Below are 18529 nucleotides of genomic sequence, written 5' to 3' on the forward strand. Positions count from 1 at the left end.
TATTAGTTACTCTGGATGACTGCGACCCTATGGTGGTTCCAGAGAAATTGTGTAAAATGGACAAGTACCTATAAGTTCCTGTTTACACTGATGTGTTCCCGGTCCCTAAGAGGATTGCGGATATTGTTACTAGGGAGTGGGATAGACCAGGTATTCCCTTTGTTCCCCCTCCTGTTTTTAAGAAAATGTTCCCCATATCTAACCCCATGCGGGACTCGTGGCAGACGGTCCCTAAGGTGGAGGGGGCTGTTTTTTCACTTGCTAAACGCACAACCATACCAATTGAAGACAGTTGTGCTTTTAAAGACCCTATGGATAAAAAATTAGAGGGTTTACTTAAGAAAATTTTTGTTCAACAAGGTTTTCTTCTCCAACCTATTGCGTGCATTGTTCCTGTAACTACTGCAGCTGCTTTCTGGTTCGAGTCGCTGGAAGATGCGCTTCAGACGGAGACCTCATATGAGGACATTATGGACAGAATTAAGGCTCTTAAGCTGGCTAATTATTTTATCACAGATGCCGCTTTCCAACTAGCTAAGTTAGCGGAAAAGAATTCAGGTTTCGCCATTTTGGCGCGCAGGGCGCTATGGCTAAAGTCCTGGTCGGCCGATGTGTCGTCAAAATCCAAACTCTTGAACATCCCTTTCAAAGGAAAAACCCTCTTCGGGCCTGAATTGAAAGAGATTATTTCATGCTCTCCCTCAGGACAAGTCCTTTAAGATAAAGAACAAACAAAATAATTTTCGTTCCTTTCGGAATTTCAGGAGCGGTCTCGCTTCATCCTCCCCTGCTACAAAGTAAGAGGATAACGCTTCGCAACCCAGGTCAGCCTGGAAACCTTACCAGGGCTGGAACAAAGTTAAACAGGCCAAGAAGCCTGCAGCTGCCTCCAAGACAGCATGATGGGGTAGCCCCAGATCTGGGACCGGATCTAGTAGGGGGCAGACTCTCTTCGCTCAGGCCTGGGCAAGAGACGTACACGATCCCTGGGCCTTAGGGATTGTATCCCAGGGATATCTTCTAGAATTCAAGGACTCCCCTCCAAGGGGAAGGTTCCACATTTCTCGTCTGTCTACAGACATGACAAAGAAAGAGGCATTCTTACGCTGTGTAGAAGACCTACATACAATGGGAGTGATCCACCCAGTTCCAATTTCGGAACAAGGGCTGGGTTTTTACTCAAACCTGTTTGTGGTTCCCAAGAAAGAAGGAACTTTCAGACCAATCCTGGATCTCAAAATTCTAAACAAGTTCCTCAGAGTCCCATCATTCAAGATGGAGACCATTTGGACAATCTTACCAATGATCCAGGAGGGTCAATATATGACTACCGTGTATTTAAAGGATGCGTATCTGCACATTCCTATCCACAAAGCTCATCACCAGTTTCTCAGGTTCGCCTTTCTGGACAAGCATTATCAGTTTGTGGCTCTTCCTTTCAGGTTGGCGACTGCTCCCAGAATTTTCACAAAGGTGCTAGGGTCCCTCCTGGCGGTTCTAAGGCCGCGGGGCATAGCAATGGCGCCTTATCTAGACGACATCTTAATTCAGGCGTCGACTTTCCAAAGAGCCAAGTCTCACACGGAAATTGTATTGGCCTTTCTGAGGTCTCACGGGTGGAAGGTGAACATCAAAAAGAGTTCTCTCTCCCCCCTCACAAGAGTTTCCTTCCTAGGAACCCTAATAGACTCGGTGGAAATGAAAATATTTCTGACGGAGGTCAGAAAGTTAAAACTCTTAACTACTTGCCGAGCTCTTCATTCCATTCCTCGGCCATCTGTAGCTCAGTGCATGGAGACAATCGAACTAATGGTAGCGGCAACGGACATAGTCCCTTTTGCACGGATACACCTCAGACCACTGCAACTATGCATGCTGAAACAGTGGAATGGGGATTATGCAGATTTGTCTCCTCATATACAGTTGGACCAGGGGACCAGAGATTCTCTTCTCTGGTGGTTGTCTCAGGATCACCTGTCTCAAGGAATGTCTTTCCGCAGACCAGAGTGGATCATCGTAACGACCGACGCCAGTCTGTTGGGTTGGGGTGCAGTCTGGGACTTCCTGAAGGCTCAGGGCTTATGGTCTCGGGAAGAAGCTCTTCTCCCGATAAACATTCTGGAACTGAGGGCGATATTCAACGCTCTTCAGGCATGGCTTCAGCTAGCTGCGGCCAAATTCATCAGATTTCAGTCGGACAACATCACGACTGTAGCTTACGTCAATCATCAAGGGGGAACAAGGAGTTCCCTAGCAATGATGGAAGTAACCAAAATAATCAGGTGGGCGGAGGATCACTCTTGCCATCTCTCAGTAATTCACATCCCAGGAGTAGACAACTGGGAGGCGGATTTTCTAAGTCGTCAGACTTTTCACCCGGGGGAGTGGGAATTCCACCCGGAGGTATTTGCCCAGCTGACTCAGCTATGGGGCACTCCAGAATTGGATCTGATGGCGTCCCGTCAGAACACCAAGCTTCCTCTTTACGGGTCCAGATCCCGGGATCCCCAGGCGGTGCTGATAGATGCTCTAGCAGCGCCTTGGTCCTTCAATCTGACCTATGTTTTTCCACCATTTCCTCTCCTCCCTCGTCTGGTTGCCAGAATCAAGCAGGAGAAGGCTTTGGTGATTCTAATAGCGCCTGCGTGGCCACGCAGGACCTGGTATGCAGACCTAGTGGACATGTCATCTGTTCCACCATGGACACTACCAATGAGGCAGGACCTTCTAATACAAGGTCCTTTCAAACATCCAAATCTAATTTCTCTGCGTCTGGCTGCTTGGAGATTGAATGCCTAATTCTATCTAAGCGTGGTTTCTCTGAATCGGTTATTGATACCCTGATTCAGGCTAGAGAGCCTGTCCCCAGGAAAATCTACCATAGGATTTGGCGAAAATATATTTTTTGGTGCGAATCCAAGGGTTACTCATGGAGTAAGATTAGGATTCCCAGGATATTGTCCTTTCTCCAAGAAGGATTGGAGAAAGGATTATCAGCTAGTTCCTTAAAAGGACAGATATCTGCTTTGTCTATCCTTTTACACAAACGTCTGGCAGAGTTACCAGACGTTCAAGCGTTTAGTCAGGCTTTAGTTAGAATCAAGCCTGTTTATAGACCTGTGGCTCCGCCATGGAGTCTGAATCTAGTTCTTTCAGTTCTGCAAGGGGTTCCGTTTGAACCTTTACATTCCATAGATATTAAACTTTTATCTTGGAAAGTTTTGTTTTTGGTAGCTATCTCTTCTGCTCGAAGAGTTTCAGAGTTATCTGTTTTACAGTGTGATTCACCTTACCTGGTTTTCCATGCAGATAAGGTAGTTTTGCGTACCAAACCCGGTTTTCTTCCTAAGGTTGTGTCTAGTAAGAATATTAATCAGGAAATTGTTGTTCCTTCTCTGTGTCCTAATCCTTCTTCGACAAAGGAACGTCTGTTACACAATCTTGATGTGGTTCGTGCTTTAAAGTTCTATTTACAAGCAACCAAGGATTTCAGACAAACAACTTCATTGTTTGTTATCTATTCTGGTAAGAGGAGAGGTCAGAAGGCGACTGCTACCTCTCTTTCCTTTTGGCTGAAAAGCATCATCCGTTTGGCCTATGAGACTGCTGGCCAGCAGCCTCCCAAAACAATTACTGCTCATTCTACCAGAGCAGTGGCTTCCACATGGGCTTTTAAAAATGAGGCTTCTGTTGAACAGATTTGCAAGGCTGCGACTTGGTCTTCGCTGCATACTTTTTCCAAATTTTACAAATTCGATACTTTTACTTCTTCGGAGGCTATTTTTGGGAGAAAGGTTTTACATGCAGTGGTGCCTTCCGTTTAAGGTACCTGTCTTGTTCCCTCCCTTCATCCGTGTCCTAAAGCTTTGGTATTGGTATCCCACAAGTAAAGGATGAATCCGTGGACTGGATACATCTTACAAGAGAAAACAGAATTTATGCTTACCTGATAAAACTTTCTCTTGTGATGTATCGAGTCCACGGCCCGCCCTGGCTATTAAGTCAGGTAGTTTTTTTGGATTAAACTACAGTCACCTATGGTTTCTCCTTTTTCTTCCTAACCTTCGGTCGAATGACTGGGGGGTGGAGCTAGAGGGGGAGCTATATGTACAGCTCTGCTGTGTGCTCTCTTTGCCACTTCCTGTTGGGAAGGAGAATATCCCACAAGTAAAGGATGAATCCATGGACTCGATAAATCACAAGAGAAAGTAATTTATCAGGAAAGCATAAATTCTGTTTTTCTCTTTTGAAGGTCTTAGTCACTTTAGGGATTGAATAAGCTAAACCTTCTGATGATAAACCCTGTAATCGTTTGAACTCAGTATATAAAACTGTTGTCAATCTCCCTGAGATTTTCCCTATACCTGATGCTGTCTCTGATATGATTGCTAAGGAATGTTTCTTTTAACTATTCTTTAAAGGAACACTTAACACCTGATAAAAATAATTAAAAAGTATGTTTTATTATGAATTAAAATCAAGTAATCACTACTGTCTAGTTTATTTGTTCACCTTACCCCTAAGTGTTGAAAAAAAAATCGATTTGAAGATGAATGCTAATAAGGTGCTTGATTCTCCCATGTAAGGTGCCATCTTAGAACGCACGTTACACTGGGTCACAGCAGTCATGTGACTTGTGCATATAAAAAACACAGCAGCAGCAGCACTCAATGTTATGCAGACAGAGCTTGTGCTGCAGTTTGTTATAAATCTGTTCCAGGAATAAAACATTTTATTATTATGTTTTTCTATGCAAATAAAGCTTACTTTTTCAAAAGTTACCACTAACATTCCTAATGTGTGTGAATGTACACAGCACTGGGCAGGGTTATAAATGTAAATCATTCTCTTCTCTGACAAGTTCCGGTCTGGAGAGGGAGGGGCCGAGGGGGGAGAGAGAGCAGAGAGACTCCATGAAGAAAAGAGACTGAATAACTCATGCCGCAAATACTTTTTCCTGGAGATTTGTTCTATACAATATTTTATTTTCATACATTTGCAATACATATATTACTGTATATTTGTAATGTAGATGTATGAAAATAAAATATTGTATAGAACAAATCTCCAGGAAAAAGTATTTGCAGCATGAGTTATTCAGTCTCTTTTCTTCACGGAGTCTCTCTCTGCTCTCTCTCCCCCCTCGGCCCCTCCCTCTCCAGACCGGAGCTTGTCAGAGAAGAGAATGATTTACATGTATAACCCTGCCGAGTGCTGTGTACATTCACACACATTAGGAATGTCAGTGGTAACTTTTGAAAAAGTAAGCTTCATTTGCATAGAAAAACATAAAAATAAAATGTTTTATTCCTGTAACAGATTTATAACATAAACTGCAGCACAAGCTCTGTCTGCATAACATTGAGTGCTGCTGCTGCTGTGTTTTTTATATGCACAAATTATAGGTACTCTAGGGAGATATGAAGTGCGTGTCATGTGACTCCTGTGCTGTTAAAATATGGTGGCATACATAGCTGCATCAATCCCTGGATATGTATAGTAATAGAAACAATCTTCTTGAAATGTTTTGTGTAAGCTGAAGTTACAGCATAAAGAGCTGTACTCAGTTTTTTATTATTACACAGTAGAAGTTAGTTTGAATGATTTTTAGCAATCAAGTGTTTAATGCGCCTTTAAAAAGCTATATCCTTTACCTGCTGCTTACTTAGAGTTATGGGAAACGGTTCCCAAGGTTGATGGGGCCATTTCCACTCTGGCTAGTTGCACTACTATTCCTCTAGAAGACAGTACTTCTTTTATAGACCATTTAGATAGAAAACTTAAATCTATCTAAGAAGGGCATATTTACATACTGGTTATATACTTAGACCAGCTATATCTATTGCTGACGTGGCTGCTGCTTCTACCTTCTTGTCTTGCACAGCAGTTTTCCACTGACCCTGAATATTCTAATCTATTGAATTTACTTAAATATGCAATTAATTTTATTTGCAATACAGTATTTGATATTATGAAAATCAACATCAAAAGCATGTCTCTAGCTATTATTACCAGAAGAGCCGTATGGCTTAAATCCTGGAATGCTGACATGGTGTCTAAAATTAGATTACTGTCCCTTTCTTTCCAAGAAAAGAAATTATTTGGGTCTCAACTGGATTCTATGAATTCTAAATCCTCTGGTTCAGTCTGGAGACCATCTTCAAATTGGAATAAATCAAAGCAGAATAGGAAACCTAATCCAGCCTCTAAGACCTCATGAAGGTACATCCCCGAACCCAGGACTACTGGTAGGGGGCAGATTTAAAAAGAAAAAAAAAATCTTGGTTAGAATCTGTCGAAAATCCCTGGATTCAAAACATTATTTCCCAGGGATATTGAATTGGATTTAGAATACAACCTCATATAGGGAGTTTTTTTTCTTACCCATATTCCAAAACATCCTATGAAAGCTCAGGTTTCTCTATATTCTGTCTCAGATCTGGAATATATGTGGGTAACTGTTCCAGTTCCTTTACAGGAGCCAGGGATAAGATTTTATTCAAATCTCTTCATTGTACCAAAGAAGGAAAACATTTTCAGACCAATTCTGGATCTGAAAACTCTAAACAAATTCTCTTTTCTGGAAAAGCATTACCAGTTTGTTGCTCTCCCATTTGACATAGCAACAGCTCCAAGAATATTTACTAAGATTCACAGTACGCTTTTATCTGTAATCAAAATGCAGTATATTGCAGTATTTCCTTACTTGAACAATATCTTGGTACTAGCTCAAACTTTTCATTTTGTAGAATCTGACACAAAATAACTATTGTCGTTTCTTAAAGACATGGTTAGAGGATCAATTTACCAAAGAGTTCCTTGATTCCTCAGACAAAGGTCACCTTTTTTAGGTTTCCAGATAGATTGTGTCCATGACTCTTTCCTTAAAGGGACCCAAATTTTTTCTTTTGTGATTCAGATAGCGCATGGCATTTTAAGCAACTTTCTAATTAACTCCTATTATCAAATTTTCTTCATTCTCTTGGTATCTTTATTTGAAATGCAAGAAAGTAAGTTTAGATGCCGGCCCATTTTTGGTGATCAACCTGGGTTGTTCTTGCTGATTGGTGGATAAACTCATCCACCAATAAAAAAGTGCTCTAAAGAGTTCTGAATAAAAAAAAAGATTAGATGTCTTCTTTTTAAAATAAAGATAGCAAGAGAACGAAGAAAAATTGATAATATGAATAAATTAGAAAGTGGCTTAAAATTGCATGCTCTATCTGAATCATGAAAGAAAAAATTTGGGTTCAGTGTCCCTTTAACAGAAAAGAGATGAATAAAATTGGTTTCAGCTTGTGTAAACCTTCAGTCTCTCATTCCCTTCAGTGGCAATGTGTATAGAAGTACTTGGCCTCATGTTTGCAGCATTGGAAGTGATCCCTTTTGCTCGTTTTCATTTGAGACCTCTTCAGCTTTGTATGCTGCGCTAATGGTGCAAGGATTATACTCAAATATCACAACAGATATTCTTAGAGCCCTATACGCACCTATCTCTGACTTGGTGAGAAAATCACCTGTCTATTCTTAAGGGGGCTTTCTTTGCTTGTCCTACCTGTTCTATGATCCCCACAGATGCAAGTCTTACAGGTTGGGGAGCTGTGTGGGGGTTCTCTGATTGCAGAAGGATTTTGGAATCCTCGGGAGGTGAGGTTGCCAATCAATATTTTGGAACTCTGTGCTCTCTTCAAAGCCCTTCAGGCTTGGCCTCTGTTAAAGAAGGAATCTAATCTCCGTTTTCAGGCAATGTCAACAGTGGACTATGTCAATAATCAAGCGGGAATTCGAAGTTCCCTAACCATAATAGAGGTATCTTGAATCCTTTCTTGGGCAGTAACCAATGCCTGCCTCATCTCTGCAATTCACATCCCAGGTGTAGACAACTGGAAGGCTTATTACCTCAGTCGTGAGACCCTACATCCAGGAGAGTGGTCTCTCCAACAAGATGTGTTCTATCTAATTTTTTACAACTATGGGGCCTACCAGAAATAATTCTGATGGCTTCTCGTTTAAATGACAAACTTTCCACATACCTTACTAGGTCAAGGGATCCACAGGCAGAGGTGTTGGATGTTCTTGCAGTTCCTTTACCAACCTGCTTATATATTCCCCCCTCTGGTTCTGCTTCCCAGAGTGATTTCCAAAATAAAAATGGAACTATCATTTGTAATCCTGATAGCCCCAGCGTAGCCTCATAAGATTTGGTATGCATATCTAGTCCGAATGTCCAGTTGCCCGCCATGGCCAGACCTTCTTTCTCAAGACCCCTCTTCCATCCAGATCAAAAGTCTCTAAACTTGATAGCATGAAAATTGAACGTTTAGTTCTCAGTCATAGAGCGGATTCTTTGACTCTGTGATTAACACTATGATTCAGGCCTGCAAGCCTATTTTTAGAAAGATCTATCACAAAGTTTGGAAAACTTATTTTTCATGGTGTTCTTCCCATGATTATTCCTGGCATTCTTTTAGAATTCCTAGGTTTCTTCTGGATGGTTACGATATGGGTTTTGTCTGCCAGTACTTTGAAAAGACACATTACTGCCCTTTCTGTATTGTTTCAAAGAAAAATTGCTAATCTTCCTGATATTTATTGTTTTGTTCAGGCTTTAATTAGATTAACCTGTCATTAGGCCTATTTCTTCTCTTTGGTGTCTTAACCTAGTAGTAAAAAATAAGCAAATCTATACATTGTTTCAAAAAAACTCCCAGATGGGCTATATAAATGGATCATCTACAAAACATTTATACAAAGAAAAATATAGTGTACAATGTCTCTTTTAAACTACTTTCTTAGAAAGTGTTGTTTCTTTTGGCTATATGTTCTGCTTGAAGCATTTCTTAATTCTTCTCTTTCCTGTGAGTCTCCTTATCTGATTTTACATCAGGATTAAGTTGATTATCTTAACTACTTTTCATTTTTTACCTAAAGTTGTTAAACTCACACAACATTAATAGGGAAATCATTGTTCCCTCCTTGTGTTTTAATCCTAAAAATGCTATTAAAATGTTTTGCATGCTTTGGATTTTCTTATGTTAATGCTACTAAGGGTTTCAGACAGACTTCTAGTCTGTTTGTTCTTTTTTCTGGTCCTAAGAATAGCCAGAAGGCCTCTGCTATTTATTTAGCCTCTTGGTTGAAACGTTTGATTTCCAAAGCTTATCTGGATGCGGGTCAGCTTACGGCTCACTCTACTAGATTGGTTGCCACATCTTGGGTTTTCAAGAATGAGACTTTAATGATCAAATTTGCAAAGCGGCCACTTGGTCTCTGCAAATTTTGTCATTTTGATGTTTTTGCCTTGTCAGAATCAGCTTTTTGGTAGAAAGGTCCTTCAGACAGTTGTTTCAGTTTGATAACTGTGCCTATATTTTAAATTTGTCATAACAGACATTATTTTGGGTTTTGGATTTAATTTCTCAGTTAAAAAAGCTGTTTTTATTTTATCCTTCCCTTTCTTGTTACTCGTGGACACCCACATCTTGGGTATTATATCCTATACGTAACAGCTTCATATAGGTGGCGAGAGTCCATGAGGCCCCACCCATTTGGAGTATATTTTTGTTTAAAGCACATCTTTTTTTCCTGCTCTTCATTATTGGTTTTACTCCTTAAAAACCTCACCACTTGGCTATTCGTAAGCCTTTTGAGGTTTGGGAAACTTTGCCTCTTCCTGGTAGGAATGTTTATCCTATAGTAAACAGCTTGTGGACTCTTGCCACCATGAAATAAATTAATTTATCAGGTAAGTTCTTACATAAATTACCTTTTTATTGTCAGTCTTACTTTTACTTTGCACAGATATAGTCAACATTTTTCATGTGAGTGTATGTATGTTGGTTATTCACTCATACAAAATTTTGCGAACATTTAATCTTTAATCTGTTTTACAGGTTTCAACATAAATATTGTGTTTTTTATTTCTTGTCAGTTTACAGTTTTAAGGGTAGTATTTCTTTCATACAAGTGGTGGGAGTCCACAATCCATTACTCCTGGGAATTACTCTTCCCTGCCACTAGGAGGAGGCAAAGATTCCCAAACCCAAAGAGCCCTATAAAACCCCTCCCATAACATTGGCACCACAGTCTTGTCTTTAAATTGGTTTCAGGAAGGTGAAGAATGAAGATGTGCATTTGATTCTTCAGTGAGAGGGGACCTGGTTGAAGCCCATTTCCCCTCTAAGTACAATGATTTTTGGAGGGGTGTATTTGGAGTATAGGTAGAGCATATTTTTCACCTATTGGGATTTAGTCACAAGCCTTTCCACAGGTGTCGCAGGGACTTGTCCTTTGACTCTTCCTGTTGGTTTGTTGATATACTCCCATTCCAGACCCACTGGTTTTGGCTTCCTACTGGTTTCCTCCAGTAGTAGCGTGCCTAATGGTTTTGCCTACTTTAGCTATCTCTTTTGCTGAAAGAGTCTCTGAGATGTTTGCTCTCTCATGTGATTCTCCTTATCTTATCTTTCTTCAGGATAAGGCAATTTGGTGGACTATATTTGACTTTTTCCTTTGGTTGTGTCTTCGAATATGTAAGCCTGGAAATTGTTGTCCCTTCTTTGTCTTATTCGACCTAGAGTTATTCATAGAACCTTCTTCATAACTTGGATGTTGTAAGAGCCTTGAAGTATTATAAGGATTTCATTCAAACTTCTAGTTTGTTTGTTTACTTTTCAGGTTCCAGGGGCAGGAAGCTGCTGTTTCTTTGGCTTCTTGGTTAATATTTGATGAATAAAGCTTACTTGGAGGTGGGATAGCCTCCATCTGTCCATTCTAAAAGATCATTTTTTTCTTATTGGGTTTTTTAGAATGAGGCTTCTGTTAACCAATTTTGCAAGGTAGCTTTTTTTATTATTCATTTCTATCATTTTGATGTTTTTTGCCTCTATTAAGGCAGCCTGCGGTAGAAAGTTCTTCATGCAGTTGCTTCAGGATAACTTTCATTTCGCCTGTTGGTCTTTTTTTACTGCATTTTACCCAGTTTATTCTTTGAGTTCTATTTGGGTTGTGGTTTTTTGTTTCACTGTGAAAAAAGTTATTTTTTTTTTTTTTAATAAATTTTTTATTGAGGTTTTTGCGTAGAACATACATAAAACACAATACACCATTTTGCAAAAAGAACAAAAATTTCGGATATCATACAATAGCTTGGTGAAAGGCTAATGAAACCTCTATTTTTCAATAATATATCACATGTGGCTGACCTGTTAGAAACAAAGATTCAGGCCCATGGGCCAAAAATATGAAAAATAGTAGCTATCTGATGGTCAGGAGTCTAGCTCGTTAGGAGCTTCAAAGTATGTCATGCGTATCTGGCCTATAAGGAGCTTTGTTTTAGGCCCAATGGACCTAGAATATAGGAGATAATAGATATCAGATGACCAGAAATCTAGTACTTTAATAGCTTCAAAAGGAGCATGAATATATGTATAATAAGTGGGGGAAGGGGGATATTCAGCGGGTAAGCACCGCTATGCTTATTAGGGAGATAAAAAGTGGAGGGCGGAGCCATAGGAATATAGGAGAATAGTAGGAGACTTGGAGGGGCCTATTAATCTTGGTGATGTAGGCTGAATGATCTGTTGGGAAACAAATAAACTATAAGATATTGACTCCTTAAATTTAGCTAAGGAGCAGGGTTATGGGGATATAAGTATTTTATAATTAAAGGGGGATATAGTGGGCAGCAGGTCAAAAGAGCATAATAGTGCACAGTAGAATTGAGTATCAACAGTGTGGAGTAACTAACATCATATCCACACCAATCATGTATATATTTCAATCATGAAGTAAGTAAAAGAGTATATCACCTCATATATAGGCATAATACCAATCTCCAATATTTGCAATGCTCAAAACTTGATAACACATAGATATATATACACTAGAACAAACAATCCCGCCAATAATACAGAGTCCTCTTACTCACATAGCAATAGACAGGAATAATATCATTATGGAAATAATAATAGACTAGTTAAATTGCAATCACGTGGACATATGTAGTCAAAGACATGTAATTGAACAAATTTCATATATAATCTACGTTAGTGTGATCAGAGGAGTAGTATCTTTTTAAGTTTATGCCATATGTTGACTATAATCATGGGTAGTGAACTAGGGTAAGGATACGTATTAAGCACTTAAGTATATAGTACAATAGGTAGAAATAGGCCATCAACTGTGTTAATTGAGTTGTCACTACTCTAATATGGTCGCAAACAGATATGTAAATAACATAGTAAAACACCTTGCGACGAAATAAGTGATAAGCCTCATTGGTATCCTAAAGCACAGTATAATATAAAATCAGAGTGCGTGTCTGGGTTTGGTATTGTACAGATTCCTGTTAGTCTACCCACCTTAACAGCTGCCCATGAGATGATTATGAAGTGAAAATTAGCATTAAACCTTGCTGCACCTATATATATCTAATCCCCATAAGTAGATAAACTGAAGTTTCATCCCTGACCTGTATATTAGTTATCTAGATACCTATCACTATGACATAAATTATACAAGGGAAGACAGGGTATAGAAAGATATATAACCCAGATATATATTCTATATGAAGAGTCATTGGGGAGACTACGCATCAATGCCAGGAGATGATAATGAGTGTTTACACCACGCTGCTCTATCTGTAGGCAAATGGAGAAAACTGTGCAACATATGGTGTAAAAACATTGATAGCAGTGCAGCAAATATAAAAGTCAATTAACACCATAGGAATTAGCATTAGATAAGAACTAGCCTACATATAGGAATGAAGTACCAAATGTGGCAATGCATGCTAGCAATCTATATATATAACTGTATAGCAATAACTTAACCGATTTTAATAATCTTAATATATTCTGACACTAGTGCTATACTTACCCCATTGGGGTTTATATTATCTCTAATTTACACTACTTGTGCATAAAGGTCAATCTTACAGCCCAGAAGTAACAGTGCGCATAAGCCTATACATAAATTATACTCAAATAACATAAGTCTGGCAGTACCCCGGTCAGCATATAACAACATTAGGAGGGGGTAAATGCCTCTGCCTATATGGTTAGTGTAGTTTAAAGAACAAACCTAGGTATGCTATATTGATTATTCTGCAGAATCTAAGCCTGTATTTTAGCTGGTCCACTCGAATAAACAAGTGCTTGAAAGCAATATGGGAATTAGAAAATTCAGCAACAAATGTATAATCATTATTCATCAGATAGTTCAATAGCTTGTTGCAAGTTTGGAAAAGACCTGGGGAGGAAAGCGTTAATTCAGCCTTATCTACATAATCTATGTATAGTAAAGCATTTACCCAGAAATATTATAAACTATAGATATATACAGCTCTTGATATACAGGGGGGCTATACTGTGAAACATAAAACTGGTGTAGAGAGTGTTGTCTACCTCACAAAATCACAGGTAGCTATGTGAGAATATATATTTGAGAGAGCCATCCCATTAAAATAGCTATAGACCAATTGAGTTTACTATACAGCCCTCCAAACAAATCAAGAAAAAAAAAAACATTTAACATGAAAATAAAAAGGAACAGGCAAGTGCTATAATAACAATTAAGAACCATGTCTCATAGTAAATGTTCTCAGAGGGATAGGCTCGGTCAAAGTCATCCAACTGTTAGGTTTTCATCTACGACCAAGTCTCCAGAATAATAAGCAGCAAGTCCCTGCTGTAGCTAGAAGAAGTTAGTAATTAGTTTGGGAGTAGTCATAGATAACTTATCCGATGCCCATCTTGAGATTTGTCTGAGGCGCAATGAGTGATCGCCCCAGCTTCCATATGGCAGATGTGTCGGCATTGTTGAGCGGTGTCCGCTCTCCTTGGGGCCTCGGAACCAAGAGCTTACCTAGCTCACTAAAGATATATATCACACTATCTGTAGCGCTGACAGTCTTACCCGGTCTGGGGCTTTGAAACACATCTCTCAAGGGAAAGCGCCTAATAGCAGCATGGTTCGCCTTTTCATTGGGAGTGATTGATGAGGTGTTTATGCTGCTCTCTTGAATCATCTCCTTCCTCTGTATCGGGGGTGTCTCTCTTTGAGCTAAACGATGAGGCTCCAGTTTTGATATAGCAGCGGATGGCTGCGAGCGCCGTTCAGCAGTGATCTGTGGGGTTTCCCCTTGTTGTTGGTAATCACCAGCCATGTGGTGTAAGTCTACTGCAAGTAGAGGTGCCGGATTTCTTCCCGTTAGAGTAGGCAGGTTGTCAGCTATTCTCCAGCTGGGACTCCCCTCCAGCAGTGGATCTGGAAGGTATTCTGTGAATAGTATAGCCTCAGTAAGATCCCCCTCACTAGGGCCCGAACTGGGTGAGGATGAGACGCCATCTTGAGTGCGCAGCTCTGTAAAGACAGCTTTCAAGCTATAGAATTGCCTGTCAGCTTGCTCGCTAAGTTCTACAAGTAGAGAAGCAAGGTGCAGGGAACAGGCTGCCATTCTAAGAATAGATTAAGGGACAAATGTAGGCACAGAAGGTTGTTAGAAACAGGATTTTAGTAGTCAATCTTCAGGAGCTCCATTAATGTGCGTCTTCTCTCTTAGGCAGTTGGCTCCGCCCCCCCGAAAAAAGTTATTTTTATCCCATCCTTATTTCTCATTGCTCGTGGCCTTGGGTATTCCAAAAAAGTTGAGTCATTTGAAAATTCAATTCACCCTGTACTATATTGAAAACACATTAACGCATTATTTGATGTTTTACTTTTTTAATTTAATGTATTTTTGAAGGAAGATAGAGGGAGAGTGGGAGAGACAATGGAAAGAGCAGAGAAAGAGAGATAAAGTAAAGAGTTGAGAGGGATAAAGGTTAGAGGGGAGAGAAGAGATTAGACCGGTAGAGATAGAAGGGGAGGGGGTGAGAGGTGTAGAAATAAGGGAGTGATAGAGAATAGAGAAAGGGGGGGGGGGGGGAGACAGAGAGTACATGTCACTTTATGCCTTGCTACACCATTTATTCAAGGAGAATGTGGTTCCTTCTTCATGTGTTGAAACCTGTGACTTTAAAACATCTCACCGTTTTTTCAGATTGCCTAATAACTCATAGCACCTCATCCTCCTGATAAGATCTGTAAGTTTTTGCCTCCTCAACACGTAATGGGAGTTGAAGGGTGAATTATTTGGTTGATTTCAACCTCTTAAAGGGACATAAAACAAGTTGGCATAGAGACAAAATATAATATGTACTTTAATTACTTTACCTGCCAATTTATACTGCAGTGCTTCACCATTAACCCTTTCTTTTACGTTTCTGAATTGTAAAGCTCTAACTCCCCCCACACAATTTCTTTTATGGCTGTATCTTTAGCTATTGTTGCTTTTGGTAGAATACAAAAGTAAATAGGTATTATCTGCTGGAGCATGCCTAGAAGCTGTGAACTCAGTTGAAATACAATGCCTGCGTCTAAACACTGATAAGGGGGGTGAAGCAAAGTACTTGAGACAACATGGCAATTTAAGTATTTTTGCTTATTTTTGAAAATTATTTTAAAATACTTGGCAACAATTTTTAAACAATTTTTTTGCCAACTATTTTTACTTAATTAGCCCTTTTAGTATATGCACAGATCTCAACATGTTTTATGGCACTTTAATGTCTGAAGAATACAAATACAAAAGTCTCACAAATAATATTTAATATGCTGCCTGTAATTATTGCATAGTACATTATTTAAATTTTATTTTACAGAAGGAGAAAGATGGGTTTGGAGACATACAAGGTGACGAAGACCTCAGAAGGTATGTTTAAGAAGCTTAAACCAAAATAAAATTCTACATTTTAAAGAACTTAGTTGCTGAATTCTACTTTCCATTTGAAGGATTAAAGGGTCAATTGATGGGTTATTCATTTCCAGAGAGAATCAAAAAATAAAAATACAATTGTTAATATGTGACAACATTCAACTGCCTATAAGGTGATGTTGCTTTTTTTCTTCAAAACTGTGAAAAATGTGTTCCCAGTGTTAAAATGTATTTTAATTCCTCTAATTTCATTCTAAAATTGTGGCAGTTTTTTTTTTTATATAAGTGTCAATGGAAGTTATTATCTTGGTTCCTTAAGAGATATTAAAGAGAGTGAAATTGTGATATAAAATGTTTAAGTGTGTGTAGTTTAAATACTTTGCGATATACTTTCATTATTTATTTTGTTTCCTTTCCTGTAATTTAACTCGGAAAATTCTTGGTTTTCTAAACTCTTTTGGTATGGGAATTGCGTTCCTGTACCATTACCTGCACAATTTACTCCTTTCTGGTTCTTTCCTCCTCTGTGCAACTCTCTATTTTGATATATGTGAATTGAGCGTAGGCTGTTAATTCCATTATTTATTGTGATGTTTCCAATAAATAACCAGCACTTCCAGTTCATAGCACTTACGTTTGGCTTTGCTACTGCTCCAAGGATATTTACAAAGGTTCTGGGGGCTCTTCTAGCGGTTGCCAGAACAAGAGGTATTGCAGTAGAACCTTACCTGGATGATATCTTGGTACAAGCACAATCTTTTCGTCTAGCAAGGGAGCACTCTGAATTCCTTCTCAGTCTTCTTCGATCACACGGATGGAAGATAAACTTGGAAAAGAGTTATCTTACTCCAAATACCAGGGTGAATTTCCTGGGTACGGTTATAGTCTATATTGATGAAGATCTTTTCTAACAGATCAGAGACCTTGCAAGCTAACATCAGCATGTCTTGCCCTCCAGGCCTCCTTGAGATTTTTGGTGGCGCAGTGTATGGAGGTTATTAGACTCATGGTGTCTTGTATGGACATCATTCCCTTTTCCAGATTCCATCTCAGACCCTTACAGCTATGCATGCTGAGACAATGGAACGGCGACCATTCCGATCTGTACCAACAGATAGTAATGGACAGCCTGTCGAGAGATTTGCTCTCTTGGTGGCTCTGTCAAGATCACCTGTCCCAAGGCACCTGCTTCTTGAGACCGTCCTGGGAGATTGTGACTACTACCCTACTACGGAGGGCACAAGGGCTGTGGACTCAGGAGGAGTCCTCTCTTCTAATCAATATTTTGAAACTCCAGGCAATCTTCAATGCTCTGAAGGCTTGGCCCCTTCTGGGGTCATCCCAGTTTATCAGATTCCAATCAGACAATATAACTTCGGTAGCCTACATCAACCATCAGGGAGGAACGAGAAGTTCCTTAGCGATGAGAGAAGTATCTCAAATTCTAGAATGGGCTGAGGCCCACAATTTTATGCAGACTTCCTCAGTTGAGTGCAATGATGGGATGTGTTTTATTACATGTGACGTTACATCCTTGTACACTATCATTCCACACAAATTAGGCATTGATTCGTGTGCACATTTTTTTTTAAAGAAAAAGGGGATTTTCCCTGAGAAACAAATTGACTTTTTAAAATTATGAATTAAATTTGTATTAGAATATAATTTTTTTACATTTGAAAAAGATCTCTTACATCAGATTTGCGGTACTGCGATGGGGACTAAATTTGCCCCATCATTTGCAAATTTATTTATGGGATTTACTTTCCTAAGACATGGAGAGTCCACAACATCATTCCATTTACTAATGGGATATTATTCACTCCTGGCCAGCAGGAGGAGGCAAAGAGCACCCCAGCAAAGCTGTTGAGTGTCACTTCCCTTACCCATAACCCCCAGTCATTCTCTTTGCCTCTGTCAATGGAGGACATGAAGTTGGTGTCTGAAGATTGTATTTAATTTTTGGGTACTTTTCCCTGCAAGCAAGGATTTGGGTTTAGCTGTGTCAACAATAATCTCTTGAGTAAGAGTAGTGGTGGCTTTTAAGTAGTTAGAAAAAACTTTTTTTCTTAAAGTGACATTCCTTACTTTTTGGGTACTTTATCAGCTATGGATTATGAACAGGAGTCTGTTCCTTTTGATAAATGCTTACTATGTTTGGAGGCTCAAATTGTCTTGCCTATGCAATTTTGCTCCTCATGTTTAAAAAAAACCTTAAAATGTAAAGATAAGTTACTTGTTTCTGAGCCTAATGTCTCTCAGGATGATGCTGTTCAGGCAATGCCACAGCTTTCTCCTCAAACGTCCCAAGCCTCAACGGCTTCACATACAGTGCCCTGCAGTTCCTCTCAGCCTCCTGGAGGAGTGTGTGTCAATAGATTTTGCTGCACAGGTATCTTCTGCGGTATCTGCGGCTTTATCTGCTTTTCCCATGACGGGGAAGCGCAAGAGGAAATCAAAGCATTTTTCTGATAATAAGGTGTCTGTTCCATCTTCTTCTGCAATGGTTGACCTCCCCCATAAGTCGGATGAGGAGGATACCTCGGTAGCTTCTGAGGGTGAAATATCAGACTCTGATAGTATAAATCCTTTGACTAATTCTGAAGAAGTAAACTAAGCTTAAACACCTTCGGTTACTTCTAAGGTAGGTACTGGCTACTTTGGACGACTCTGATTCTTCTGTCGCTGTCAACCCTAAAAAATTTAGTAAGCTTAACAAATACTATGATGATCCTTCCTCTGTGGAAGTGTTTCCTGTTCCAGACCATGTGT

At 39.5% G+C, this 18529-nt stretch overlaps 1 protein-coding gene across 1 annotated transcript in view; it reads left to right on the top strand.

The window, feature by feature from the left end:
- The window catches only part of KNTC1 (kinetochore associated 1), a 1377837-nt gene that overhangs the window by 1021694 nt on the left and 337614 nt on the right, over window positions 1–18529 (top strand). The window contains exon 52 of the mRNA XM_053701768.1: window positions 15705–15754. Within this exon, the coding sequence (XP_053557743.1) occupies window positions 15705–15754 (50 nt within the window). The remainder of the gene's footprint in view (window positions 1–15704; window positions 15755–18529) is intronic.

The sequence above is a fragment of the Bombina bombina genome, chromosome 2 (assembly GCF_027579735.1).
Source record: "Bombina bombina isolate aBomBom1 chromosome 2, aBomBom1.pri, whole genome shotgun sequence".
Classification (NCBI taxonomy): domain Eukaryota; kingdom Metazoa; phylum Chordata; class Amphibia; order Anura; family Bombinatoridae; genus Bombina; species Bombina bombina.